Below are 23,869 nucleotides of genomic sequence, written 5' to 3' on the forward strand. Positions count from 1 at the left end.
CTGCTTCCCCAGTACTTTCTAGGGTTCTTCTAGGGTGAAGAGTCTAAGGCTGGGGTCAGCTGTGGCTCATGAGGACCACTCAGACTCTGAGTCAAAGTGCTCCCCTCCACTCTGCTTTGTCCTCAGGGAGAGCGAGGACCTCGAGGCCCAAAGGGGGAGCCGGTAGGTGAAAGGGAAAGGGAAGGGGGAGCAGATATTCCATGGAGGAGCGGGGATGCCCCAGGCTAGACCCTGTACAAGGCATGCTAAGGGAGAACTAGAACACCGCTAGGTTTTTGTTTTCGTTTTGTTTCTTCTACCTTCCTTACCCTAACAACATGTCTTGCCCCACACAGGGGGAGCCTGGACAACCCACTGGAGGTGAAGGGCCAGGGCTTCCTGGAAGGAAAGGGGACCCTGGACCTTCCGTAAGTCCCTGGATAAGGGACCCCAAGTGATATTTGAGTGGGAGAAACCCAGACAGGAAGCGACAGTCAGGTCTAAAGCACCTTATGTGTTTTCTCCTCTATCAGGGACCCCCAGGACCTCGTGGCCCTTTAGGGGATCCTGGGCCCCGTGGTCCTCCAGGGCTTCCTGGAACATCAGTGAAGGTAACAGCATAATCTCCAAATAGTTTTCTGAATGCCATGTGATTCAGAGACTTGGTGACCCCACTGGAACCCGTATGACACTATTGTTTTTTCTGGCCTTTAACTCCCTTTCCTCAGTTCCCCATTATTCTTTTTTTGGGGGGGTGGGGTAGGTTTTGAGACAAGGTCTCTCTATGTAGCCCTGGCTGGCCTCAACCCACAGAGATCTGTCAGCCTCTTCCTCCCAAGTGCTAGGATTAAAAGTGTACTCCACCATATCCAGCCCCATTATTTGTGTAATCAAATTTGACCCAATGATTCTCCTTGTATCTTGGGGAGGAAGGTATGGCCCAGAGTCATGGGGTCATGATCTGTCTTCCAGGGTGACAAAGGTGATCGTGGTGAACGGGTAAGTGAGTGGCCAGGAATCCTGGGGATGGCTTAGAATCTAGGCCTCATGGCTATCCCCTGACCTACTGTTCTTCCTCAGGGTCCCCCGGGACCAGGTATTGGTGGCACTGGACAAGGAGAGCCTGGGCTTCCGGTGAGGGGGCTTTGGGTTTCTAGTGGGGCAGTGGTTGAGTGCTGGCCTTTCTAGATTTTTGCTTATGAGTTTATTTACTTCCTTCAAGGGCCTTCCCGGCAGCCCTGGACCCCAAGGCCCACCTGGCCGCTCTGGAGATAAGGGAGAGAAGGTAGGAGTCTGACCTCTCGGTAGCCAATAGGCAGGTAGGGTCTCCCCTGGGTCTTCCTGTCATTTGTTTCTCCTTCAGGGTGACTGTGAGGATGGAGCCCCAGGTCTTCCAGGACAACCCGGGGCCCCAGGTGAACCAGTGAGTTAGCTCCAGTTTCTGCCTTTAACCATCAACTCCCACTTCATCCTTACGCTCAAACCTAAATCTCTGAACTCTCGAATCACCCTTTCCAGGGCCTGCGGGGAGCTCCTGGAGTTACTGGGCCCAAAGTGAGTACCAACTGTGGCAGGGGTGTGTTCAGATATGATGTGTTACAATCTGGGACCCTCCCACAGTGTAGCAGAGACTGCAGAGTTAGGAGAGACGGGCCTGGGGAGCTCAGAGGCTGTGGTTTTAGTAGTTGGACACCCATAGGCTTTATTTGGGGTTCTCTGAAAGGCCCTCTCTCCTCCCTCCTTAGGGTGACCGCGGACAGACAGGGAACCCGGGTGAGCCTGGAGAAAAGGTATGCGGACCTGAGGGAGCTTGGGAGCATCTGGGGCTAGTCTCAGTTCTGATCGATTCTTTTCTACCAGGGTAAACAGGGACCGCCTGGTCCAGTGGGACCCCAGGTAAGCCCTTTGACCTCAGTGCTAGCTGACTTGCGGACACTATGTGCCCTCCTAGTTCTGATTTCTTACTCTTAGTCTCATCCACCCCTTGCCCTTCTGCCCATTAGCACGTGACACCTACTCTTTAGGGATGCAGGCTCTAGCCTCTCAGCTGCAGGGACCCAGCTTTGACTGGCACTGACCTCTGTTCTCTTGCTGAGTTTGACTCCTGCCCATCCCAGTCCCCTGTGACCCCTCTCTAACCTGCCCTGCCCACCTGGAGCAGCACGTCTGTTCCTCTTCCCTAGGGGCTCCCTGGGGCTGCTGGACGCCCTGGAGTGGAGGGTCCTGAGGTGAGTCCGTGTGTGTTTGGTGTGTTTGGGGGGCCAGGCATGGGGCCTTCCCGTGTTCCTTTTCTTTGTTTGGCCTCACAATTTCTCTGTGTACAGGGGCCACCAGGACCCGCTGGCCGCCGAGGAGAAAAGGTGGGTTACAGGCTGGATGTCATACTTCCTGGCAACAGGGATGTAGCAGGTGGGACAGTTAGGTTCCCAGGTGGCCCTTTGACCTGTGTCTGTCCCCATCCTCTCTCCATAGGGAGAGCCTGGTCGCCCTGGGGATCCTGCAGTGGTAAGTGAGGGCCAGATGGGGTCTTGAGCCCAGCCTAGTCCTGGAGCAGTGATGTAATAACTATTGCTCAGGGTTGTGAGCCCACAACCTTGGCCCTGAGTAGGCCCAGCTTTGTGAGTCCCTTTATGCTGTAATCCGCCTTCAGACATCTAGGTGTGTCCCTCTGACCCTATGACCATTTTGTAGTCGTGAACATGCTATCAGGCATTAGTCCATTTTGCATAGCCCTTATCTTATTCTTATTAGCGAGCCTGTCTGAGACCTACAGGCAGAGACAGAATTCTGTGACATCCAGCACCATAGATCTCCGACCCCATGGAGACTGGTCCTACGATCCCTAGTCAAGGCTGAGCTGTGTCTGCCCTGTTTGTTTGCAGGGTCCTGGTGGTGCTGGAGCCAAAGGAGAAAGGGTATGTCAGGAGACTGTTAAAGGGTGAGATCAAGGTCACAGGGTCTGTCTCAGATCCTACCTAGAGAGCGCAAGCCTGGCAAGCACTATTGCTGGGTGTGGGAGGACATGAAGCCTGGTTCTAGTACTAATAGTCTTGTCACCTTTAGGGAGACGTTGGGCCCCCTGGGCCCAGAGGAGCTCCTGGAATCAAAGGGGAGCAGGTGAGCGAGGGGGAAGTGTTTTAGGGGTAGGGACAGGTGGAGCTCATGCACTCCTGAATTCTAATCATTCCATCTGTAGGGTCCACCTGGGTTGGCTCTTCCTGGAGACCCTGGCCCCAAAGGAGACCCTGGAGAGCGGGTGAATGGATGTGGGGCTTGGGGCACGTGACGGGGGGGGGTACCTAGAACTCTGGTTGACCCATTACCCTCCCTGCTCTCTCAGGGTCCCATTGGCCTCACTGGCAGAGCAGGACCCACAGTGAGTATCTGTGACCTTGGGGGACCCCAGGGTTTCTGGAGTTCCCTCCTCTCTCAAAGGCTCTCTGCGTTCTAAGTTCTACATCACCTCTCTTTCTTGTCTCCCTGACAGGGTGACTCGGGGCCTCCTGGAGAGAAGGGAGATTCTGGACGACCTGGTCCCCCAGGACCCATTGGCCCCCGAGGAAGAGATGTGAGGCTGGAGCTGGGAGTGTCATGGTGGAATAGGGGGCATGGGTGTTTGCCTGTATCACTGGGGTCGTAGGACCAAGACTGACTCTCGTGTCTCACAGGGCGAAGCTGGAGAGAAAGGTGACGAAGGTATCCCGGTGAGACTCCTCCCCACTGTGACTTTTGATCCTCTACCCTAGAACCAGGACCCCAAGGACATTGGGGCCTGGCAGAGCATTTTGTCTATCCTCTGGCGCCTGTCCAGCCAGTGCCCAGGCCATCTCTGTGTATGCTTGCTGAGTCAATTAGATCCTCACCCACCTGCACAGAATGACTTTTTCTCTCCATCACCAGGGCGACCCAGGTTTGCCTGGAAAATCAGGTGAACGTGGCCTCCGGGTGAGTTTCCACAGGAGAAATAAGAGATCAAGTAAGAGGGAGGAAGAGACTTAGACATGACAGTGGTAAGAGGTTCTGGGTGGGTGAGATGTGAGAGGAGACTCTTCAGGGAGGTTTGGGGTGATGGAAAACTGTTTGGATTTTGGGGTGATGGGGAACACAGGCAGTATAGAAGCTCATGGGAAACCCGAAGAGTCTGTCTCAAACCTGCCATTCTTCTCAGGGGGTACCTGGGGCCCGGGGACCTGTGGGTGAGAAGGGAGACCCAGGAGATCCTGGAGAAGATGGACGGGATGTGAGTTTCAACTTCTGGTCCTTTACCCCTGACTTCAGTCTCCACTCATCCATCCAGCTCCCACCCCACCCTTTCAGTGTTTACCCTCTCACGGTCCTCACCTTTGTCTCTTTTGTAAGGACCCCATGAGCACTCATGGTACTTCTAAATCACTCCCTAATTGCTGTCTGTCCTCAGTGACTCCCTTGCCTTCTACAGGGCAGCCCTGGACCATCAGGACCCAAGGGTGACCGTGGGGAACCGGTGAGTAGTGCTGGTCCTGGACCGGCGTGGGCTGCCATCGGTGGGCCTTGTTCACACAAGAGGCCTGGCAGTTACAGGGAGGAAGCAGCGACGGCCCCTGCCAGGCCTAGCTGCCTTCTGGGAGTTGGTATTGGGGCATTTTAGGGAATTGGGGGGCAGAGTTGAACCTGGGAAACTCTGAACTTAGATGGCTGATAACCTCAGGGCTCCTGTTGACCCTAGTAATTCCTTTTCCAGGGCTTGCCGGGTCCCCCTGGACGGCTGGTAGGTTTGAGTTCCGCCGTGTCCTCTGTCACCTCTCTTCCCTGCCCCACTGACGCCTGTATCCTCTCACTCAATCCATTTCCTTCCCAGTTCCTTGACTCCTCTCTTGATCTTCATTGCCCCTCTCTGTCCCCATTTCGGCTTTCCAGCCTCAGATTTCCTCTTGAAGTGTTCTAACTGAGCATTCCCCCATAGGTGGATACAGGAATTGGCTCCAGAGACAAGGTACTGAGGTCTGTTGGTAGAGAGGAGCTGCAAGTCTGGGAAGGCTCCGGTGGCCCTAGTGACAAGACCAGGCTCCAGTGTGCCTAGTGGCCAAGGAGCTGTTCCCTCAGCAAGCCTGTCTCTGCCACAGGGAGAGCCTGGACAGGAAGGTCCTCCAGGACCCAAGGGTGACCCTGGCCCTCCTGGCCCCTCCGGACAAAGGGTAAGTGTGATGGGTCTTGTGGGGGTTGTAGTCCTGGAAAACCTCACTCTGATTCTTCTGTCCTTTGTCCTCAGGGCATTGATGGGCTCCGGGGACCCCCAGGCCCACAGGTGAGTGTGTGCTCTGCTCCTTTCCCTGGATCACCATTATACTGTCATCTTTTATCTGACCTTGTTCCCCCCAGGGAGAGCCAGGTGTTCGAGGGCCTGCAGGGGACAAGGTAAGAGGATGGAATTAGTTTCCAGAGATACAGCTGTCTCTCTAAGACCCATCTCTGTCTTCAAGGCTTGCTGCCACTCTGTTTTCTTCAGGGCGACCGGGGGCCCCCAGGGCTGGATGGCCGCAGTGGGCTGGATGGGAAACCAGGAGCCCCTGGCCCCCCAGGGCAACACGTGAGTAACACTTGTCCCATTCCTGTGGTCCTTCACTTCACTTGATTGGTCTTGACCTTGAGCTCTGGCATCAGCGATGTTTTCCATGCATCCTCTTAGAGCCTTCCTGTGTGGGGCATAGCAGCGTTATGGGTTCACAGGAACTAGTACTGTCCTGCCAGTGATCAGGGACCCTCATTCCATGTGCCTAACTTTGCATCTCTTTTTAGGGTGCTTCAGGCAAAGCTGGGGACCCTGGGAGAGATGTAAGTTAGGGGAGATGCCAGGATGGAGGGTGGCCTAGGGTTCCAGCAGATGTCCCATCCACGTCATCCCAATCATATCATCAAAGAGAATAGGGCCAGTTGGTCCTGCTGGGTCTTTGGGTGGAGGTCTCAGTCCCTGGTCAGCGGGTCATCTGAGTCCCCTTGCCGACCTCCGCCTTGCACATCTTAGCAGGGTGCTTTGGGCAGTTCTGGAGTTCTTCCATTAGGAATCAAAGCTGGAAGTCCCCTTAACTCGTGGGATCTGGGCCTCAGAGGATTTCCACAAGACTTCTGAATCTCTCTACTGGGGTCCCTTCTAGAATGTGGGGTGCCAAGCCCCAAGAGCTATCTCAGAGACCGTCTCAATCCTAGCAATGATTCCTTTTCCCAGGGGCTTCCAGGCCTTCGAGGAGAGCATGGCCCTCCTGGCCCTCCTGGAGCACCAGTGAGTCCAGGCTTTCATGCCATGCTTTTAGCCTCTTCCTACTGCCACCTGAGCCCCGAGAGCTAACCAGTGCTCTGTTCCCACAGGGAAAGGCAGGCGAGGATGGCAAACCTGGCCTGAATGGGAAAAATGTGAGTGTGTCTACAACACAGCTGCCAGACCTGCCAAGAAAGGCCCACGTGTTCACATAGCCCAGAAACACAGACGACACATAAAACACATGTGCTGGCATGTAGACATACAGATGTGACGATGCATCTGAAGCGTGTTCTAGGGCACACCTAGGCAGCCTTGTGGACACAGTGAGTTAGATCTCTGTGTGGGTCCCCTCAAGAGGGCCAGGGCGTGACAAGTTAAGCCACAGCCACTTGTCCAGTCAAAAAGCCACAAAAACAGGTGGGTATCAAGCTATGCATGTGACATGTGGAGACATGTTAACACTTAGAGATGTACTGAGACGAAGTCCCATGGCCCTGCCATGACACGCGTGAGGACATGCTGGCTTGCATTTATAGCAATAGTCACCAACATGCATCTGACCATATATGTTGAAATACATGTCAGATTTGCAGACACATGTCAAAACATACAGTTTCTAAGGAACTGGGGTCCCAAGTGCATGTATATAAATTCGTAACACATAAATTCATATATAGACAGAGAAACAGTCTCCTTCTAGGATATAGGGAGCCCTGTGTACTCCTCTAAGACACATGTGGCTATGTGCACACTCACAGGACATGGGCACTTACCTGGTCTGCATGGATGTGAATTACATATAGAGAGCGAAAGGAGGAGGGCGTGAGCATGTATCCGTGAATGCAGACACACTTAGACATACCTGTGGACATGCGGCAGTTTGCTGGGAAGGACACAGTCACTCTAAGACACACAGCCGTGAAGCTAGAGGCGCGGATTTAGTTAGAGTCATCTGAATCTATACAGACAGTCTCAAAGCCAGGCCATTTGGGCTTATGAGTCCTCTGCCCACAGGGAGAACCTGGAGACCCAGGAGAAGACGGAAGGAAGGTAAGCCCCGCCCTTGGAGGATGTTGTGGCCTCAGATTGGACCATGTCTAAAAACCCTCTTCTTCCTTAGGGGGAAAGGGGAGATTCAGGTGCCCCTGGAAGAGAAGTGAGTACTTGCGTTTTTTTATATCCTGTGATCCCTGGTCATGACCCTATGAGCAATATGCTTCCACTCTTCCCTGGGACCCTGGATGCTGACTGTATTCTCTACAGGGTCCTGCTGGCCCCAAAGGTGACCGTGGAGCTCCTGGTAATCCTGGGCATCAGGGTCCTCCAGGTCTCCCGGGGCAGATTGGTCCTCCTGGCCAGGTAAGTGTCCAGGGTAATTCTAGGACTTGGGATCAGTAGCCTGTTGTGTTTCCTGGGCTACCTGCCTCGGATGCCCTGACCTATGTGACTCCTTTCTGTCCCACCGTATTTCAGGGTTTCCCCGGTGTCCCAGGAGTTATGGGTCCTAAGGTGAGTGCGTGTATCTATGGTGGGTAAGGTGGGTAATGAGGGGCTGAGCAGGGTTAGAGGACATGTTCTCCCTGGATCATTCTTTGTTCCAGGGTGACCGTGGAGAGACTGGACCCAAAGGGGAACAGGTGACGACCCCACCTTTTTCATCTGCCCATAAAGTTATACCCTCCCCTTAGCCATATACACACCCCACAGGCTGGGTCCCAGTAGCCAATTGTCTCTAGGGCCTTCCAGGAGAACGTGGTCTGCGAGGGGAACCTGGAAGCTTGCCGGTGAGTCAGACCCTTGACCTTTGTCTGCATACCCATCTCGGCCACTCCTCTTTTCCCTTGTCTGGCTCTGCCCTCTGTGCTCAGTCCCTTGCCCTGTTGGGGTTCCTGGGGTTCCTGTAGCTTCTGTTCGAGGGAGGCATAGGCGGTGGGGAAATGCCGAGGAGAGGCTTCCGATGGTCTCATGCCTGACCTCCAGAGGGAAAGAGGGTGTAGAAACTTTCTCAGGTAACAGTGTGGGGCAGGAGGTGGGGCCTTCTCTTGCGTGGATAAGTCTTTACCATCTTTGTGTTCCCAGAATGCTGATCGGTTGCTGGAAATGGCTGGCATCAAGGTAGGTTGTTTAGAAGCTGAGGTGGAGTCAGGTGGGGCCCTAGGAGACAAGCAGAGCCCCCGAGGCCCTGTGGATGAGTTACAGGCCCTGCTCCTCTGGGCCCTCACTGCCCCTCAGGTGACAGCCCTGAGGGAGATTGTGGACACCTGGGATGAGAGTTCTGGCAGCTTCCTGCCTGTGCCTGATCGGAGACCTGGCCCCAAGGGGGACCCGGGTGAGCGAGGCCCTCCAGGCAAGGAGGTGAGAGACTGGGGGCTCCCTAGTGGGTATGCCTTGCGGAGGGTGGGCGTATTCTTAAAGCCACAAACATTCACCCTTCTCTCCCTCCCAGGGCCCCACTGGCTTTCCTGGAGAACGAGGGCTGAAGGGAGAACGTGGAGACCCTGGCCCTCAGGGGCCTCCTGGTCTGGCCCTTGGGGAGAGGGGCCCAGCTGGTCCGCCTGGCCTTGCTGGGGAACCTGGGAAGCCTGGCATTCCTGGACTCCCCGGCCGGGCTGGTGGTGCAGGGGAGGCAGGAAGACCAGGAGAGAGGGTGAGCCTGGGGCTGACCAGGAGCGGAGGGGGGATGGCTGGAGAGACGGGCATCCCAGCTGCTGTCGGCCTTACCCTGCTCTTTGTGTCCAGGGAGAACGGGGAGAGAAAGGAGAACGCGGAGAACAGGTACATGTTGGGGAGACACCCTGAAGCAGGTCCGCCTGGAGCCTGTGCTGACTGGCCCTGCCTCCCGTTCTCCTTCCTTCTGCAGGGCAGAGACGGCCTTCCCGGCCTCCCTGGACCACCTGGCCCTCCTGGCCCCAAGGTGAACACCCAGCCTACCCTGAGACTGAACACCTACCCTGAGACTGAGCCCCAGGGGCTCCATGTAGTGGCTTCAACCCCGTAACTTTATGCGGTCTGGGGACCTGTGCTGATGCCTTCACATCTATATGAAACTCATCTTCCCTCCGTGATTTCGGACTTACAGGTGGCCATTGAAGACGTAGGTCCTGGACCCGCTAGAGAACAAGGACCTCCCGGACTCAAGGGTGCTAAGGTCAGTGTGGGCTCAACTTGTGACCCAAGCCCAACTGTGACACTAGGGCCTAACCTGACATCTCATCTAAACAGGGGGAGCCGGGCAGTGATGGCCACCCTGGACCCAAAGGAGACAGGGTGAGGCTCCCTACCCCTTATGCCCCCTCTCCATGGTTCATACCGAGAAGATGTAAGTCTGGCAGAGAATGGGGCTCAGGGCAGGACATTCTGTTTGCAGGGCGTACCAGGCATCAAAGGAGACCAGGGAGAGCCTGGAAAGAGGGGTCATGACGGCAACCCGGTGAGTCTTGTCCCATAGATCACATGTGTGCAAGGATGTGGCTCTTACATGTGTTGACACATTTGCAGGGCTGGAGTCGGCACTGCTTAGAAGCGTAAATCCCATCCTTGACCATTGGGGCTGGGGTTGGGCATGAGGCAAGATGCTCTTAGATTTTTTTTTTTCAGGGTCTGCCAGGGGAGCGTGGCGTGGCTGGGCTGGAAGGGAAGCCGGTGAGTGGCCACAAGAGTAGCTGGCCTGGGATCTCAGAGCCTCGCTGTGTGTTTATTAATTGAGGGGAGGAAGGCTATGCCCACGTGCAAACTGTAGACCCAGGTGCATGGTGTCCGGCAGGTTTGCTGTGTGTATGTCTGCGCGTCCATGCGCTATCTGTAAGAGTAGTCCGCAGATATATGCTCATCTATGCCAGAGAGGTGGGGAGGATAAAGCCCAGGCAAAAAGGCCAGCAGAAGGTGGGAACAGGCCAAGGTGAGGCCTGGACCAAGGTTTATCAGTTCCTTCCTTGTGCAGGGTCTGCAGGGCCTGAGGGGTGCCCCTGGTCCAGGGGTGAGTACAGGAGAACCCTCACTCCACTCCTATCCTGTGCCAAGCCCCAGTGAAAAACATTGCCTACTTTCTCTGGGTGGGATTGGTTCCTTTCATCAGACTCTCCCCAACAGGGTAGCCATGGAGACCCTGGACCACCTGGTGCCCCGGTGAGTGATGGAGAAATACTGCCTAGTGAGGGTGGGAGAGGGAGGGGATGGTCATCTGTCACTGGTGATGAACCAGGCTTAATTTGGGAGAATCCTGGAGCTCAGGCCAACAATGCTGACCCCTGGCTTCTGCCTTTCCACATTTCTCTAGGGTCTTGCTGGCCCTGCAGGGCCTCAGGGACCTTCTGGTCTGAAGGTGAGTATAGGCATGGAAGGGGAATGGGATGTGCAGATGAAGGAGGAGGGAGATTCTAGGATGCCTTCTTTTATGATGACGCTGAACACATGGTTTCTGGGTCTTTTACAGGGGGAACCTGGAGAGACAGGACCCCCAGGACGGGTGAGTGGTATAGCCCTCGGGATAGGTTACAAGGACACTCATGGGGTTGGCACTGTTCTAAACTCCTTCTTCCAGGGTCTGCCTGGACCTACTGGACCCGTGGGACTTCCTGGCCCTCCTGGCCCTTCCGGCCTTGTGGTGAGTGAGTTGCAGTAGGGTACCATGTTTAGCCCCCGTGTCCCACAGGTACCACATTCTCCTGTGCCCTTGGTCTCTCACCCCATATGACCCTTGTATCTGCTTCTCCCCAACCAGGGTCCACAGGGGTCACCAGGCTTGCCTGGACAAGTGGTAAGTCCTGGCGATTTTGGCCTGGGTTCCAGGGGGTTAAGGGTCATTATGCAGGTCCTTATCTGAGCCCCTTCTTTTCAGGGTGAGACAGGGAAGCCAGGACCCCCAGGTCGTGATGGTACCAGTGGAAAGGATGGAGACAGGGGAGGACCTGGCGTGCCGGTAGGTGTTTTAGGAGGGTTGGTGGTGGTCTGTTGTGGGGCCCTGTACTCAGCTGGGTGTCGGGGATAGGGTGACGAAGACTCAGTTCCCCACACTGCTCTTTTGTAGGGGTTACCAGGACAGCCTGGCCCTGTTGGACCTAAAGGAGAACCTGGGCCTGTGGGGGCCCCTGGCCAGGTAACAGTTGGCTCTGCTCCCTACTCCCTGCCTACCCTTAAGCCTCTGTTTCCATCTACTACCTGGGGCGTCCGGATGGGGTGAAGGAAGAGCGGCTAGGCTACTCACTAGCTGTTCCCCACAGGTGGTGGTTGGGCCCCCTGGAGCAAAAGGAGAGAAGGTGAGTAGGCAGGAGTATTGGGAGAGAGGGCGAAGGAATGGGAGGGGAAAGAAACCCATTGACGTCCTCTGTTGTCAGGGAGCGCCCGGAGACCTCGCTGGGGCCCTGCTGGGTGAGCCGGTGAGTGTGACACCCTGACAGCAAGGGCCCTTTGACCCATAGTTTCTCTATCCCCATGACTCTTAGCTTTCACCATATCCTTCACATTTGACCTTGGCCTCGGGACTACCTCCTTAAGATTCATTTGTTTGTGGTGGACACCTGTGTTGTCATATGACCTTTATGTCTCTAGGGAGCCAAAGGTGACCGGGGACTGCCTGGACCACGGGGTGAAAAAGTGAGTGGGTGTGAGCTTCCAGCAAAAGTGTTGGGCAGAGTAGGGGGTGGGCCTGGGAGGCCAGGGGCCTTTACCATCCTCTCTCTGCAGGGTGATCCTGGCTGTGCGGGAGAGCCCGGGGACCCCGGGGAAGATGTAAGTCTGGGGCCTGGGCAGGAGCAAGCCTGGCTTGACCATGAAAACCAAGACCGTTCTTGGACTTGTTCATATCTCCGACTCTCTATGCCTGTGTTGTCAGAAAGTTGTGTTTGGAGCGCACAAGGCCATACGCTTTGGGTTCTCAGACTTGTGGATTCAAGCTTGGCATTGTGTGCCCACCCTTAATCATGGTCCCTTACCGTGGCTGAGCCCATGTGTGTCTGTTATCGCCTCAGCACCCAGGTCTCGGGACACAGCAGACTTTCCTCAGGCCTCTCCCTGGTCATATGTTTGTAATCGTGTCTCCCTCCCCCGTCTGTCTGAGCACACATCTGTGGTCACATCTAAGTTCCTTGATGGAGTTTCCATTGAGTTCCACATCTGTGGTTCTTCGTGTTTGCACGCTCATGTGTGAGCTCTGTGTGCCTGTGGTCACGGCTAAACTCCCACGTGTCTGTGGCCACATCTGGGCCTCTCTTGGCCTGTGCCCTCAGTAGCCTAAGGTCCTGCCTGACTTCCCATGGGCTCTTAATTATCTGAGTTCCCTTGGGAATATTTTTGCTCCATATAAAAGCTTGATGTTCACGTCCCTACACTTTATATATATATATATATATATATATATATATATATATATATATATATATATATATATGTCTATGAGTGTTTTGCCTGCATGCTTATTTGTGCACCACCTGCCTGCCTACTGCCCTTGGAGGCCAGAAAGGACATTGGATCTCTTGGGACTGAAGTTGTAGATAGTTGTGAGCTGCCATGTGTGTTTGCTGGGAACTGAACCCAGGTCCTCTGGAAGAGCAGCCAGCACTCTTAACCTCTGAGTCATCTCTCCAGCTTAAATTATTTATTTATATATATCTTTTTAGGGTCAAAAAGGGGCTCCAGGACTCAAAGGTTTCAAGGTACATTTATGTGGAAGGGTCTTTGCTTTGGGTCATGGGCTTATGACTCCTTTAGCCTGATAAGACCTCTCTTTCCCTCAAAGGGTGAGCCAGGTGTTGGGGTTCAGGGACCCCCTGGGCCAACTGGTCCTCCAGGTACGAAGGTAAGTGAGTGTCCGTCATGGCTTCTGAGGTGGGAGAAAAGAGTTCTAGGTCCTGACCTGGGAAGGTGTCTTTCTGTGACCACTCTCCTTTCTAATCTGTTTCAGGGAGACTTGGGTCCGCCTGGTGCTCCCGGTGCTCCTGGTGTTGTTGGGTTCCCTGGTCAGACTGGACCTCGAGGCGAGATGGGGCAGCCAGGGCCTGTTGGAGAGCGGGTAAGAGGGCTGGGAACAGATCTAGGGCCCTCTGAATCTGGTAGTGGGTGAGGAGGAAGGGACTCGGCCTTTCCTTGGCGATGCCCAGTCTTCAGGGTAAGAGAAGGATGGTTCCTGAGTCACCCCCTATCCCCCTTGTCCCATTTTCCTATAGGGTCTGGCGGGCCCTCCAGGAAGGGAAGGTGCCCCAGGTCCCTTGGGACCACCTGGACAACCAGGGTCAGTGGTGAGTAGAACTGCCGGATGCCCCGGGTCTGCCCATGTGAGGGTTATTGGTGGGGACTCGGCCATGAGGTTGGGTACGTGGACACTCTGAGCCCACGGGTCCCTGATCTCTGCTCCACAGGGAGCACCTGGCGCCCCTGGACTCAAAGGAGACAAGGTAGGTGAAATGCTGCCGGCTCTCGCCTGTGCCTGTCACTCCCCAGCGTTCGCTGGGCTCTATAACCCTCTGTCCCCTTACTTATACCCATTTCTCTGTAGGGAGGCCCGGGAGTGGGGCTGCCTGGGCCCCGAGGGGAGCGTGGCGAGCCAGGTGTCCGGGTACGTATGCCCTCACCACAGCCAGGGCACCACCCCTCCGTCAGTCACAGCTCTCACCTCACATTCCCAACCTCTGAGTCACCAAACCTCATGTCACCATTCAGGGTGAAGATGGCCACCCCGGCCAGGAAGGACCCCGAGGACTCACGGTATGTCCTGGTGGGGAGAGTGACAGTGGTCTGGCTGCAGCTCCCTGCCTGATTGCAGACTGTCCTAGCCCTCTGGTTCGCGTCTGTCGGCTCTGTCTGTTTCTCTCTGCCCTCTCTAGTCCTCTCCGTCTTACTCTGCCCCTTAAGCTGCCTCCTCGATAGAGCTCCCACATTCCCATAACTCATGAGCAGGTTTTTTTTTTTTTTTAATTTATTTACCTTTATGTGCATTGGTGTTTTGCCCGCATGTGTGTCTGTGTGAGTTTCAGATCTTGGAGTTACAGTTATGAGCTGCCATGTGGGTGCTGGGACTTGAACTCGGGTCCTCTGAAAGAGCAGTCAGTGTCCTTAACTGCTGAGCCATCACTCCAGCCCCTCATAATCAGTTTTTTCACACAGGGCCCCCCTGGCAGTCGGGGAGACCGAGGAGAGAAGGTAAGAATGTGGAAGAGAGGCCCCTGGGGTGAGTGGGGGTGATAATGGATATTGTAATTAAGGTCTGTCCACCCTACCCCCCAGCTTAACTGAGGTTCACATTCTTCTACCCCATAGGGTGACACTGGAACCGCAGGGGTCAAGGGTGACAAGGTAAGTGGTTATCAGGGAGGGCTGGAGCAGGAGCCTGGGGTGTTCCTGACGCTTCTGATTCCTCCCCCAGGGTGACTCAGCGGTGATAGGGGGGCCTCCAGGGCCACGAGGTGCCAAAGGGGACATGGTGAGTGGTTCGAGTTCAGATGTAAACCGGATCTCCCTCAGCTGTAGGGAAGAGTTCTGTGGGGCTGGCACAGGTGATCCAAGAGCTCAGCTTTCCAGAACGTGAGGGGCATCTGGCTCCTGACCCTGACTTCTGACCTTTGCCCTAGGGTGAACGAGGACCTCGAGGCATAGATGGTGACAAAGGACCTCGGGGAGAGAGTGGGAATCCTGGTGATAAGGTACAAGGAAGAGGGTGGGCTCTCCTCGTGGGTCCTGCGAGCTGTGGTGTGTGTGTGTGTGTGTGTGTGTGTGTGTGTGTGTGTGTGTGTGCGCACGCATGCCAGTGTCTGTGTCACAGAGAGTCAGAAAAGGACGAAGCTTAGTGTGGGTGAGAGGGACGATTAGGCTGTAGTGACTGTAAGGGGTGGACATGAGCTCCAGAGGCTCATGGTGAGAACAGGAGGGGGCCCTGGGCTGTGACTCTATCAGGGGAGCCTCTGGAAACAGCAAGGGAGCTCTGTGGGTGTGAGGGGTACTCCGGACGGTGTCTTGATTCTGTCCTTTCTTCCGGTCACTCCTAAAGGGCTCCAAAGGAGAGCCTGGTGACAAAGGCTCTGCTGGATCAATTGGAGTTCAAGGACTCACAGGGCCAAAGGCAAGTTCCACCCCAGGCTCAGTCACGCGTAGCTCACACCTGCCTTGGGGATGTCTTATGTCAGGGGGATCTAGGTTTCCTTGGTCACACATGTGTTCACACAGGATCTGTGTGCAGACTGGGCCTGGCTTACTGGGTCACCAAGTGGCTGCGCGTGCCAGCATGGGGCGTGGCTGTGCTGAAGGGCTTGCTTCAATCTGTTTCCCACAGGGCGAGCCAGGTGCCGCTGGGATCCCTGGAGAGCCGGTAAGATGCCACAATGCAATAGAGAGCCCCTGTCTTCACAAGGCCCCCATTCTCATGATGGCAGGCCCATGTAGCCTTTTGGGGGCCTAATTTTGATCTTCTTTTTATCAAAAGCTCCTAGCCCTACAGTGAACTCTATGATGGTGACCCCAGCCTATGGTGACCCTTGTCCCCATGGAGTTCCCTGGTGGCTTGCAATCTAGGGTGATTCCTTTTGATACCTCAGTTTCCCCTCTTGAGCCATGTCAACACCTTTTCTCCCCAGGGAACCCCAGGAAAGGATGGAGCCCCTGGTTTCCGAGGAGACAAAGGAGATATTGGCTTCACGGGTCCCCGGGGCCTCAAGGTGAGAAAGAATCTTTTTTCTTTTCTGGCCAAGATGGTGTTGGAGAATAAGGGGCCTAGGGTCAATTTGGGAGCTCAGGATACAGTGTTAGCTCAGGTTGGAATGTCTGGAGCCAACAGTAAGAGCTGTTTTGAAGGTGAAAGAATCGGAGTGAGGTAGAAGTGGCTCGTTTTAAAATCTTTAAACCCAGGTTCTCATGTAACTCATGCTATGAACTTGTTATGTAGCCAAGCCTGGACTTGAACTCCTGACCCTCCTGCCTCTATGTCCCAAGTGCTGGGATTACAGGTGTGTGCTATCACAACTGAGAAGTTGCTTTCTTATCTGTTTTCCTTACCACAGGGTGAAAGAGGAATAAAGGGAGCCTGTGGCCTTGATGGACAAAAGGGAGATAAGGTATAGATGTATTGGGAGATCCTGGGGCTGTGGGGCTGATGCAGGGGCCATGGGGACTGTGGGTGCTGGGGCCCAAGGCTCACTCCTCCACCTGATACCTGCAGGGAGAAGCTGGGTTTCCTGGTCGCCCTGGGTTGGCAGGACGGAAAGGAGACATGGTGAGTGTCAGGGTACACCCTACATAAAGAGGGGCAGTTGACTAGATCCAGCCTCACATTTTCTTTCCTCTAGGGGGAGCCTGGTTTGCCAGGTCAGTCCGGGGCTCCTGGCAAAGAAGGCCTGATCGGTCCCAAGGTACAGGGGCTCTTAATGATAGACTTGGTGGGATAGAGCCCAGATGGGACAAAGTCATGATCGGATAAAGGGAGGTTGTGACTTTGGGGGATCCTGTGTGGCTGCTTTTGAGATTCCAGGAGAGGTTGGGGTCACAGTAGAGAGAGTGAAAGGGTAGAAGGAGAAGGAGGGAGTCGTGTTGTATCAGGACAGGGCTTGGGTAGAGCTGGTGTCATGGGATCATAGTTGGGGCAATAGCAGACACTTGGCTCATACACCGTAGAGGGCGTTGGGCCAGGAGGCTCACAAAGCTCAGAGACATACAAGAGCAGAGGGGTGGCAGCACTGAAGATATTTCCTGCTTCTTCTGTTTCCAGGGTGACAGAGGCTTTGATGGGCAGTCAGGGCCCAAGGGTGACCAAGGCGAGAAAGGAGAGAGGGTAAGTTGAGGTCAGGGTTTGTGATCTGAGGGGAGCATTGTCTTTGGTAGTGGTTTCATCTTGAAGGGGTTTTAATCACCAACCCTTTTCTATCTTTCTACAGGGGCCCCCAGGAGTTGCGGGCTTCCCAGGTCCCAGAGGGAATGATGGCTCTAGTGGTCCCCCCGGGCCACCCGGTGGTGTTGGTCCCAAAGGCCCTGAAGGACTCCAGGGTCAGAAGGTAAGGATCCCTAGCTGTGCTACCAGTCCCTTGTCCCTACCCTTCCTGCTTTTGATTTTAGACAGGGTCTTACTATGTAGCCCCGGGGGGGTTGGAACTCTCTATGTAGACCAGGCTACCCTCAAATTCAGAGTTTTGCTCACCTCTGCCTCCCAGGTACTTTTTGTTGTTTGTTTATTTTGGAGGCAGGGATTCTCTGTGTAGCCCTGGCTGTCCTGGACTCACTTTGTAGATCAGGCTGGCCTCGAACTCACAGCGATCTGCCTGCCTCTGCTTCCCCAAGTGCTAGAATTAGTGGCTTGTGCCACCACGCCCGGAAACATCTTATTCTTCATTCCATGTGTATGAATATTTTGTCTGAACACATGTCTTCCACATGTATGTGTGCCTGGTGCCTGAGAAGACCAGAGAGGCATCAGTCCTGGGGTACTGGAATTGCAGATGATTGGGAGCTGTCACGTGGGTGCTGGCGACCAAGCCTGGGTCACCAGGAGCATCTCCAGCCTGGCTTTCTTGGTTTTTGTTTTGCTTGTTTGTTTGTTTTTAGTAGAGCTGAGAGTTAATTCCAGAGCCCCACACATGCTACTCAAGGGCTGTATTGCTGAGCTAGGCTCCCGGCACCCTACCTTTCCTGCCTCTCTAAATCTTGAACCTACAGCCCATGCTCAGGTCTCCATGCTCCAACCTCTGAAGCCATGGTCCTCCACTTGCCTGTATTCTGACCCAAACTGTCACTGACCCTGCCAACTTGGTCCTTGTGTCTGACAGGGTGAGCGAGGTCCCCCTGGAGAAAGCGTGGCGGGGGCTCCTGGTGCTCCCGGCACCCCCGGTGAGAGAGGGGAGCAGGTGAGTGTGGCTTCCTGGGCTTGGAGTCAGAGATTAGCATGATCTCTGGTGTCTGAGATCTGTCACAACCTGGTCACATATGCTGCACGCAGGGGCGACCAGGACCTGCTGGCCCCCGTGGGGAGAAGGGCGACCCTGCGCTGACTGTGAGTTTAACCTGGGTGGGATGGAGCACCCAGCACCCTGATCCCTCGTCCCAGGGCCCTTGACTTGATACGACTTGTCTTTGATTCCTGATTTATGCGACCCATGATTCATGGGTTCCCTGGGGACCTTGTGGTCTTGTGTTCCCAGGAGGATGACATTCGGGGCTTCGTGCGTCAGGAAATGAGTCAGCACTGTGGTGAGTGAATCTGGCGTGGAGACTCCTGCCCCCCACTGCATCCCAGGACACCTAGATGGGGGCTGGCAGGTCCCCAGAACTTACAGAGGGCAAGCGGAGACTGATGGCTATGTGCGCCTCAAATGCTACAGGACAAACATGTTAACAGGGGCTTCCTTAATGGAGGGAGGCAGACAGATGTGGTCGGCTGCATAGTGTTCTGATGACTCTGTGTGTGGAGGGGTAGAGTAGGGAGCAGAGCTGGTCCCAGCGGCAGCTGGGACACAGGTGGGAGAGTGGTGATTCTGGGGGCCTGTTTCTTCCTGTCACAACTGCTTTCACGTCTGTGCCTCCTGCCCCCGACTTCCTTTGGCCCTTGCTTCCCTGGTCTATTCCTAACTTCTCATCCCTCCTGGTCCGTTTCCACTGTTTCTTCTTGTCTTTCTCCTTCCTTCCTCCTCTTCACCTCTCACATGTTCTCTCCTCCTTTGTCTCGCACTGGCTCTCCTGCTGTCTCTGTGTATATCTTACCCCCTTCCCCATGCACGTGTCTTCTGTATGTTCGTTCTTCCTTCTCCATCTTCCCATCTTTTTGTTTCTTCTCCATTTTTCATGATCTCATTCTACTTTCTCTATTCCTTCCAGCCTGCCAGGGCCAGTTTATTGCATCTGGATCACGTGAGTAGCTTTCTGTATCTAGAACTTTCTCCATCCAAGGCACCGGCTGCCCTGCCTATCACTTGGGTCCTCTCGGCGGGGGTGTGTGTAGCTAGGGTGGCCGAGCGTGATACCGACAGTGTCATCACCGCTGTTCTGCTCTGTGCTGCAGGACCCCTCCCTGGTTATGCTGCGGACACAGCTGGCCCCCAGCCCCACCGTGTGCCTGTCCTCCGGGTCTCTCATGTAGAGGAGGAAGGTGAGGCTGATAACCCGTGGGCCATGTACAGGCTGGGCACAGATACGCATACGGTTCTTCATGCACCAGGGCGCAGGGCATGTGTGCGGAGTTCGCACACAGGACACACACACAGATTTGCGTAGGGGGGAAGGTGAATGTTGTCTGCCCTGTCCCAGAGCCAGCAGGAGTCTCCTCACAGCATACCCCTCCCTGCCTGCAGGCCAGGTGCCCCCTGAAGATGATGACGACTTCTCTGAATACTCAGTGTATTCTGTGGAGGACTACCAGGACCCTGAGGTTCCTTGGGATGGTGATGGCGAGATTAAGAGCTTGGACCAGAGAGGTTCAGGTAGTGCCAGACAGAGCCCATCCCACTGCTGATCTTTTGTGATCTCTGATTCCTCTGATCCCATTATCCCCAATGACTTCACCACCATTAACACTAGATCCCTGCTCCCTACCACTGGATGAGGGCTCCTGTACTGCCTACACTCTGCGCTGGTACCATCGGGCTGTGCCAGGTGGCACGGCCTGTCATCCCTTTGTCTATGGTGGCTGCGGAGGGAATGCCAACCGATTTGGAACCCGTGAGGCGTGTGAGCGCCGCTGCCCACCCCAAGTGGTCCACAGCCAGAAAACAGGTAGGGGCCTAGATTCTCTCAGTGAAGGCTGCACCTACATATGCCTGGCCAAGAAGTTCCCAGGGACTGGGGACCTGGAGCAGACCCCAGATCAAAGAACTGGTGACATATCCCCAGCTGTGGAGCCTTCGTGGTCCATCTCTGAGTCAGAGCCCATACTCCATCGCTCATGGCTGCTTTGCCATGTTTTTATGCAGACGTTATGCTGGGAAAGAAGTCCAGGGGGCTGAATGTTTTCTGATGTGCTCCACACAGGTGCTGCCTAGGGCTGAGGTCCGGACGGCGTGCTTGATGGTCAGCAGTCCCAGGAGGTGGCAGGGCTCGGCAGGGTCCTGCTCTTCTCCACTTGGTGCTAGAGTTGTGTGTGTGCGTGCGTGTGTGTGCACGTGTCCACTGTTTCAGTGACTTGGTCCTGTGGGTCAAGCCTTCCCCCCTGTGGACAAATACCCATTGTGGCGCCTGCTTTCCTGGCAGATGACTCACTGTTGGGGGTGGTTGTGGGTAGTGAATGGATGTGACTGGTGTCCAACCTGCCCCTTGACCCAAGGCTGTGATGCCATGGTGCTGATTCGGGGTGGGGTGGGGGAGTCATTAAAGCTGCTGTTTTAAAAGGCTCTTGTTGTGGACTGTTTGAGTGAGATGGGAATATCAGGAGGCAAATTTCCCTTGGGGAAGGGGTAGTCAGCGTCATATTGCATGATATAGAATTCTCATGCCTACCCCTTGTTAGTTTTCTGTGTTCTTAGTCCCCTAGCTTGTCCCCTTAAAAGAAGTAAATGGGGGGGAAACTAAGGAGGTGTCCTTACTGCTCCCTAGGAGGGGATGAGTCATAAGTGGGGGGCTGCCTCATGCCAGGAAACATGTCCTAGCTCCTACCCCAGGAGGCTGGGGGACATAAATGGGCCTTGAAGTAGAGTAAAGGATCAGGCCGTAGGACAGTGTTGTGTGGCCCTAGTCTCAGCAACCCCAGCAGCCCCAGCAGCCCCAGACGACCCCTGAGGAAGCTGGCATTGTGGTATGAGTGGCATTGGGTCGGGATGGGAAGGGTCTGGGGTTGAGGGGGCCTGGGCTTTAGGTGAATGGAGACCCCCGAACCTGGGAGACTCTGGGGTCTCTGGTTGCTCTGTCTACTTCATCTGCCCTCTTTGTCCCCATTGCTGTCCTTCCTTAATTAGCTCAGAACCTGTCTCCATTTTGTCACTGTGGGGTCATCTGTTTCTGAATCTTTGTTTCCATCTAGCTGCCTCCTGGATGGTTTACCTCTTTCTGCCTTGTCTTCTTTCTTGTCTTCCCCTATCTTGCTTTGTCTCCATCCCATCCATCTTCCTCTCTTCCTCTTATGCTCCTCCCCTTCCAATCCCTTTCTTTCTCTGCCTCTGGGTGTCGCTGTGTCCTTAGTCCCAGTTGTTCTCATTCTGTTACCTTTGGAGGTCTTTAGACAGGGTCTCATTATGTAACCCAGTCTGGCTTCAAACTCAGGTCCTGTCTCAGCCTCCCAAGTGCCGGGATTATAGACATATGCCACCATGCCCAAGTCCATGTTTTCACTCTTTCTGTCTGGCTCCTGCCTCTGCCTGGTCCTGTCTTGGCTTTCTTCAACGTTGATTCTGTATCTCTGTCCCTGGCTGGCCTCTTTAAACTCTCCAGCCCCTCCTTGTCTCTTGCAGTCTGTCTCCTTCCAATGAACCGCAGCTGCAGAGCCCAGACCCTGAGCCTCTTTTCTCCTTACAGCCTTACCACATGATGACCAGGTGGGCAATGGTGATGTTCATGGTCCTGATGTTGGGTAGGGTCCTGTTTGTCCCAGGGACCCCCATCCCCACCTTCCAGCTCCTTTCTCAGAAATATCTGGAGACAACTCCCTGCTCTGTGGCTCCAGAGAGCCCTTCAGCCACTGCCACAGGGCCCTCAGCTTCCTGGAGCAACTCTAAAGCCAACCCTCACCGGGACACACAGATCACACTCTCACTGGATGTCCCCATTGGCCTCCTGCGGATCTTACTGGAGCAGGCCCGGAACAAGGCTGCCAGGGATCAGGCTGCCACCAATGCCCGAATACTAGCCCGTGTTGGCCGCCGCTGAGACTGAGGAAGGGGGTCCCAAAGATGGGGTGACTCTGGATGACAAGTCCTGGAGGACAGCAGCAAAGCTGGACAGTATTGCATCTAGGCAGAGCACACAGCCAGGCCTCACCATCGTGGACCACTGCCATAGCTTCTGGGAATCTGCAGTATGTCTGTGCAGCCATATAGTGTCTTACCATGCTCTGTGCCCCTCACACTTAACTGTTTGGGCATCCTGGACACTAGCATGTATGTTTACTACATGGAATCTTGTTGTATATGACTGTGCCTGGCAGGCACAGAGCATCTTGATGCCACCATGTAAAACTCCATCACTAAATGTTAAGGAGAATCAAGCCAGGATCTCAGTGCTGTACCTGAAAGCCATCTACAGCCACAGGCCCGGGCCCCTCCCCCACCTGGGGCTGCTTCACCAGAGAGTGATGTCAAAGCTTGTCCTGTGGTTTTGTTTTTGTTTTTCAAGACAGTCTTGCAATGGAAACTTTGCATGTGCTAGAACTTGCTAGTAGCAATCCTTCTGCCTCTGCCTTCTGTGTGTCAGCGTTACAAGCCTGTGTCGTCACACCTGAGGACATGCTGGTTTTGTGTTCTGTTTGGCAGCACCCACTCACTTAGATGTTCTTATCAGAGACATCTCCAGGCACCGGCACAGATGGTTACACAGGAAATCTGGCCCTGGTAGTTTTGCCTGTGTGTGTACATGCTGAGTCCCTGCTTGATATGAGACTCTCTGACAGCTGTGTGTGTGAGCAAATGTTGGAAATAGAATAGAGGGTGCTTGACTCCCAAATCTACACAAAATACACACAGCCGAGCATTGTCCTAGCCACACCTCAGCACCCCCGCTAGGTCCATGGACGCACATGGCTCAGGGTGGAGGGCGTGGGTACTGCCAGGGCTCCCAGCCGACTCTGGGCCTTCCTTCATGAATTGTCCTAAGCATAGGTGTTTGCATCTTCCGAGCCCCAGTTCCCTCCACTGTAAAGCAGAGTGATGCCACCAGCTTCTTGCGGCACCCAGTGACAGCGTGTACATGAAGGTTGTGGCTGCCGGAGGCACTCGTATAATAAACGTCAGATGACTGAAAGATGGGAAGCACCCAGATCACCCAGTCATGTGCACCCAGGCAGTGGCATATGAGGACTGAGTCATACCTAGCTTCCCTGCCCTTCCATTCACCTTCCCTCCCTACCCTCTGACCTGCACACTTCGAAAAGAGTAGGCTTCACCTCCTTCACATGCCCTGGTCAGCCAGGGCTGAGACTGACTTTCTGCGAGGTGTGATCCTGTTCGCCTGTGGGTAAGGCAGGTGCTCCCAGTGGTGTAGAGAACTCATGAAGGAGAGAAGACAGCCCCTGAGAGGTATGGGCAGCTCGGACTGGAAAAAAGCGCTACCGGCCAGCGTGCCGAGCGCAGCTGCTTGCCTGGATGGGGCCTGGCAACCTCAAGGAGCAAATCAGCCCTGGGTAGGGGAGGGCGGGTCTGGGGCGGTTGGAGAGGCGGGGCGTTTCCCTCTGAGCCTGCGGGGCGGGGTTTTCTTACCCTTGCAGAGCCGTGGGGGTTAGGGGGGCACGAGGGGGCGGCGGCCCTGGTTCGGTAGCATGATGGACAGAGGTACAACAGGAGGCACCTCTCTAACCGACCCTGGGCAGGAGAACCACGGCCAGGGTAGGCACTGGGTAGCGTGGGGAGGGTGGACATTGGAAAAGATCTGGGATGTTGTGAAGATGGTGTTGCAGGAAGCCCAGGGGTGTTGGGGGTCTCTCAGAGTAGCCTGAAAGGGCATCAATCTGTCAGTGGCCTGAAGGGGAGGGAAAACTGGGGCCTTGTAGGGAAGAGGGGCCTGGACCAAGGTGGGAGGACTATAAATAGTCTTTCTTTAGCCAAGGAGGAG

General features: G+C 54.9%; 2 protein-coding genes across 2 annotated transcripts in view; both read left to right on the forward strand.

Annotated features, from left to right (window-relative positions):
* The window catches only part of Col7a1 (collagen type VII alpha 1 chain), a 31,036-nt gene extending 10,576 nt beyond the window's left edge, over window positions 1-20,460 (forward strand). Inside the window, exons 34-118 of the mRNA XM_055629932.1 lie at window positions 127-162; window positions 336-407; window positions 513-590; window positions 952-978; window positions 1,060-1,113; window positions 1,202-1,264; window positions 1,343-1,402; window positions 1,498-1,533; window positions 1,725-1,769; window positions 1,840-1,875; window positions 2,163-2,207; window positions 2,304-2,339; window positions 2,452-2,484; window positions 2,862-2,894; window positions 3,043-3,096; window positions 3,176-3,235; window positions 3,320-3,355; window positions 3,467-3,547; window positions 3,648-3,683; window positions 3,880-3,924; window positions 4,148-4,219; window positions 4,418-4,462; window positions 4,700-4,726; window positions 4,922-4,951; window positions 5,082-5,153; window positions 5,228-5,263; window positions 5,338-5,373; window positions 5,465-5,545; window positions 5,755-5,790; window positions 6,182-6,235; window positions 6,322-6,366; window positions 7,229-7,264; window positions 7,335-7,370; window positions 7,478-7,573; window positions 7,688-7,723; window positions 7,816-7,851; window positions 7,951-7,998; window positions 8,294-8,329; window positions 8,447-8,569; window positions 8,661-8,861; window positions 8,954-8,989; window positions 9,075-9,128; window positions 9,294-9,362; window positions 9,437-9,481; window positions 9,582-9,644; window positions 9,812-9,856; window positions 10,155-10,190; window positions 10,304-10,339; window positions 10,491-10,535; window positions 10,647-10,679; window positions 10,755-10,817; window positions 10,935-10,970; window positions 11,052-11,132; window positions 11,241-11,309; window positions 11,434-11,469; window positions 11,548-11,589; window positions 11,762-11,806; window positions 11,897-11,941; window positions 12,829-12,864; window positions 12,948-13,007; window positions 13,113-13,220; window positions 13,375-13,446; window positions 13,567-13,602; window positions 13,704-13,763; window positions 13,868-13,912; window positions 14,312-14,347; window positions 14,465-14,500; window positions 14,571-14,627; window positions 14,776-14,847; window positions 15,192-15,263; window positions 15,474-15,509; window positions 15,775-15,855; window positions 16,198-16,251; window positions 16,356-16,409; window positions 16,483-16,545; window positions 16,902-16,964; window positions 17,068-17,184; window positions 17,953-18,030; window positions 18,123-18,176; window positions 18,325-18,373; window positions 18,998-19,030; window positions 19,182-19,268; window positions 19,471-19,599; window positions 19,697-19,891; window positions 20,147-20,460. Of these exons, the coding sequence (XP_055485907.1) occupies window positions 127-162; window positions 336-407; window positions 513-590; window positions 952-978; window positions 1,060-1,113; window positions 1,202-1,264; window positions 1,343-1,402; window positions 1,498-1,533; window positions 1,725-1,769; window positions 1,840-1,875; window positions 2,163-2,207; window positions 2,304-2,339; window positions 2,452-2,484; window positions 2,862-2,894; window positions 3,043-3,096; window positions 3,176-3,235; window positions 3,320-3,355; window positions 3,467-3,547; window positions 3,648-3,683; window positions 3,880-3,924; window positions 4,148-4,219; window positions 4,418-4,462; window positions 4,700-4,726; window positions 4,922-4,951; window positions 5,082-5,153; window positions 5,228-5,263; window positions 5,338-5,373; window positions 5,465-5,545; window positions 5,755-5,790; window positions 6,182-6,235; window positions 6,322-6,366; window positions 7,229-7,264; window positions 7,335-7,370; window positions 7,478-7,573; window positions 7,688-7,723; window positions 7,816-7,851; window positions 7,951-7,998; window positions 8,294-8,329; window positions 8,447-8,569; window positions 8,661-8,861; window positions 8,954-8,989; window positions 9,075-9,128; window positions 9,294-9,362; window positions 9,437-9,481; window positions 9,582-9,644; window positions 9,812-9,856; window positions 10,155-10,190; window positions 10,304-10,339; window positions 10,491-10,535; window positions 10,647-10,679; window positions 10,755-10,817; window positions 10,935-10,970; window positions 11,052-11,132; window positions 11,241-11,309; window positions 11,434-11,469; window positions 11,548-11,589; window positions 11,762-11,806; window positions 11,897-11,941; window positions 12,829-12,864; window positions 12,948-13,007; window positions 13,113-13,220; window positions 13,375-13,446; window positions 13,567-13,602; window positions 13,704-13,763; window positions 13,868-13,912; window positions 14,312-14,347; window positions 14,465-14,500; window positions 14,571-14,627; window positions 14,776-14,847; window positions 15,192-15,263; window positions 15,474-15,509; window positions 15,775-15,855; window positions 16,198-16,251; window positions 16,356-16,409; window positions 16,483-16,545; window positions 16,902-16,964; window positions 17,068-17,184; window positions 17,953-18,030; window positions 18,123-18,176; window positions 18,325-18,373; window positions 18,998-19,030; window positions 19,182-19,268; window positions 19,471-19,599; window positions 19,697-19,891; window positions 20,147-20,157 (4,821 nt within the window). The 3' untranslated portion in view covers window positions 20,158-20,460. The remainder of the gene's footprint in view (window positions 1-126; window positions 163-335; window positions 408-512; window positions 591-951; window positions 979-1,059; window positions 1,114-1,201; window positions 1,265-1,342; window positions 1,403-1,497; window positions 1,534-1,724; window positions 1,770-1,839; window positions 1,876-2,162; window positions 2,208-2,303; window positions 2,340-2,451; window positions 2,485-2,861; window positions 2,895-3,042; window positions 3,097-3,175; window positions 3,236-3,319; window positions 3,356-3,466; window positions 3,548-3,647; window positions 3,684-3,879; window positions 3,925-4,147; window positions 4,220-4,417; window positions 4,463-4,699; window positions 4,727-4,921; window positions 4,952-5,081; window positions 5,154-5,227; window positions 5,264-5,337; window positions 5,374-5,464; window positions 5,546-5,754; window positions 5,791-6,181; window positions 6,236-6,321; window positions 6,367-7,228; window positions 7,265-7,334; window positions 7,371-7,477; window positions 7,574-7,687; window positions 7,724-7,815; window positions 7,852-7,950; window positions 7,999-8,293; window positions 8,330-8,446; window positions 8,570-8,660; window positions 8,862-8,953; window positions 8,990-9,074; window positions 9,129-9,293; window positions 9,363-9,436; window positions 9,482-9,581; window positions 9,645-9,811; window positions 9,857-10,154; window positions 10,191-10,303; window positions 10,340-10,490; window positions 10,536-10,646; window positions 10,680-10,754; window positions 10,818-10,934; window positions 10,971-11,051; window positions 11,133-11,240; window positions 11,310-11,433; window positions 11,470-11,547; window positions 11,590-11,761; window positions 11,807-11,896; window positions 11,942-12,828; window positions 12,865-12,947; window positions 13,008-13,112; window positions 13,221-13,374; window positions 13,447-13,566; window positions 13,603-13,703; window positions 13,764-13,867; window positions 13,913-14,311; window positions 14,348-14,464; window positions 14,501-14,570; window positions 14,628-14,775; window positions 14,848-15,191; window positions 15,264-15,473; window positions 15,510-15,774; window positions 15,856-16,197; window positions 16,252-16,355; window positions 16,410-16,482; window positions 16,546-16,901; window positions 16,965-17,067; window positions 17,185-17,952; window positions 18,031-18,122; window positions 18,177-18,324; window positions 18,374-18,997; window positions 19,031-19,181; window positions 19,269-19,470; window positions 19,600-19,696; window positions 19,892-20,146) is intronic.
* A 1,171-nt stretch (window positions 20,461-21,631) lies between these two features.
* Window positions 21,632-21,973, forward strand: Ucn2 (urocortin 2). Its single transcript, XM_055629470.1, has one exon. It carries the CDS (start codon window positions 21,632-21,634, stop codon window positions 21,971-21,973), a length of 342 nt encoding a protein of 113 aa, XP_055485445.1.
* The last annotated feature ends 1,896 nt before the right edge of the window (window positions 21,974-23,869 follow it).

Source organism: Psammomys obesus, unplaced genomic scaffold (genome assembly GCF_907164565.1).
Source record: "Psammomys obesus unplaced genomic scaffold, mPsaObe1.curated_primary_1811, whole genome shotgun sequence".
NCBI lineage: Eukaryota > Metazoa > Chordata > Mammalia > Rodentia > Muridae > Psammomys > Psammomys obesus.

Bases quoted from the DNA above. Each gene is read 5' to 3' on its own strand.
- Ucn2 (XM_055629470.1), top strand. From the start codon at position 21,632: ATGATGACCAGGTGGGCAATGGTGATGTTCATGGTCCTGATGTTGGGT.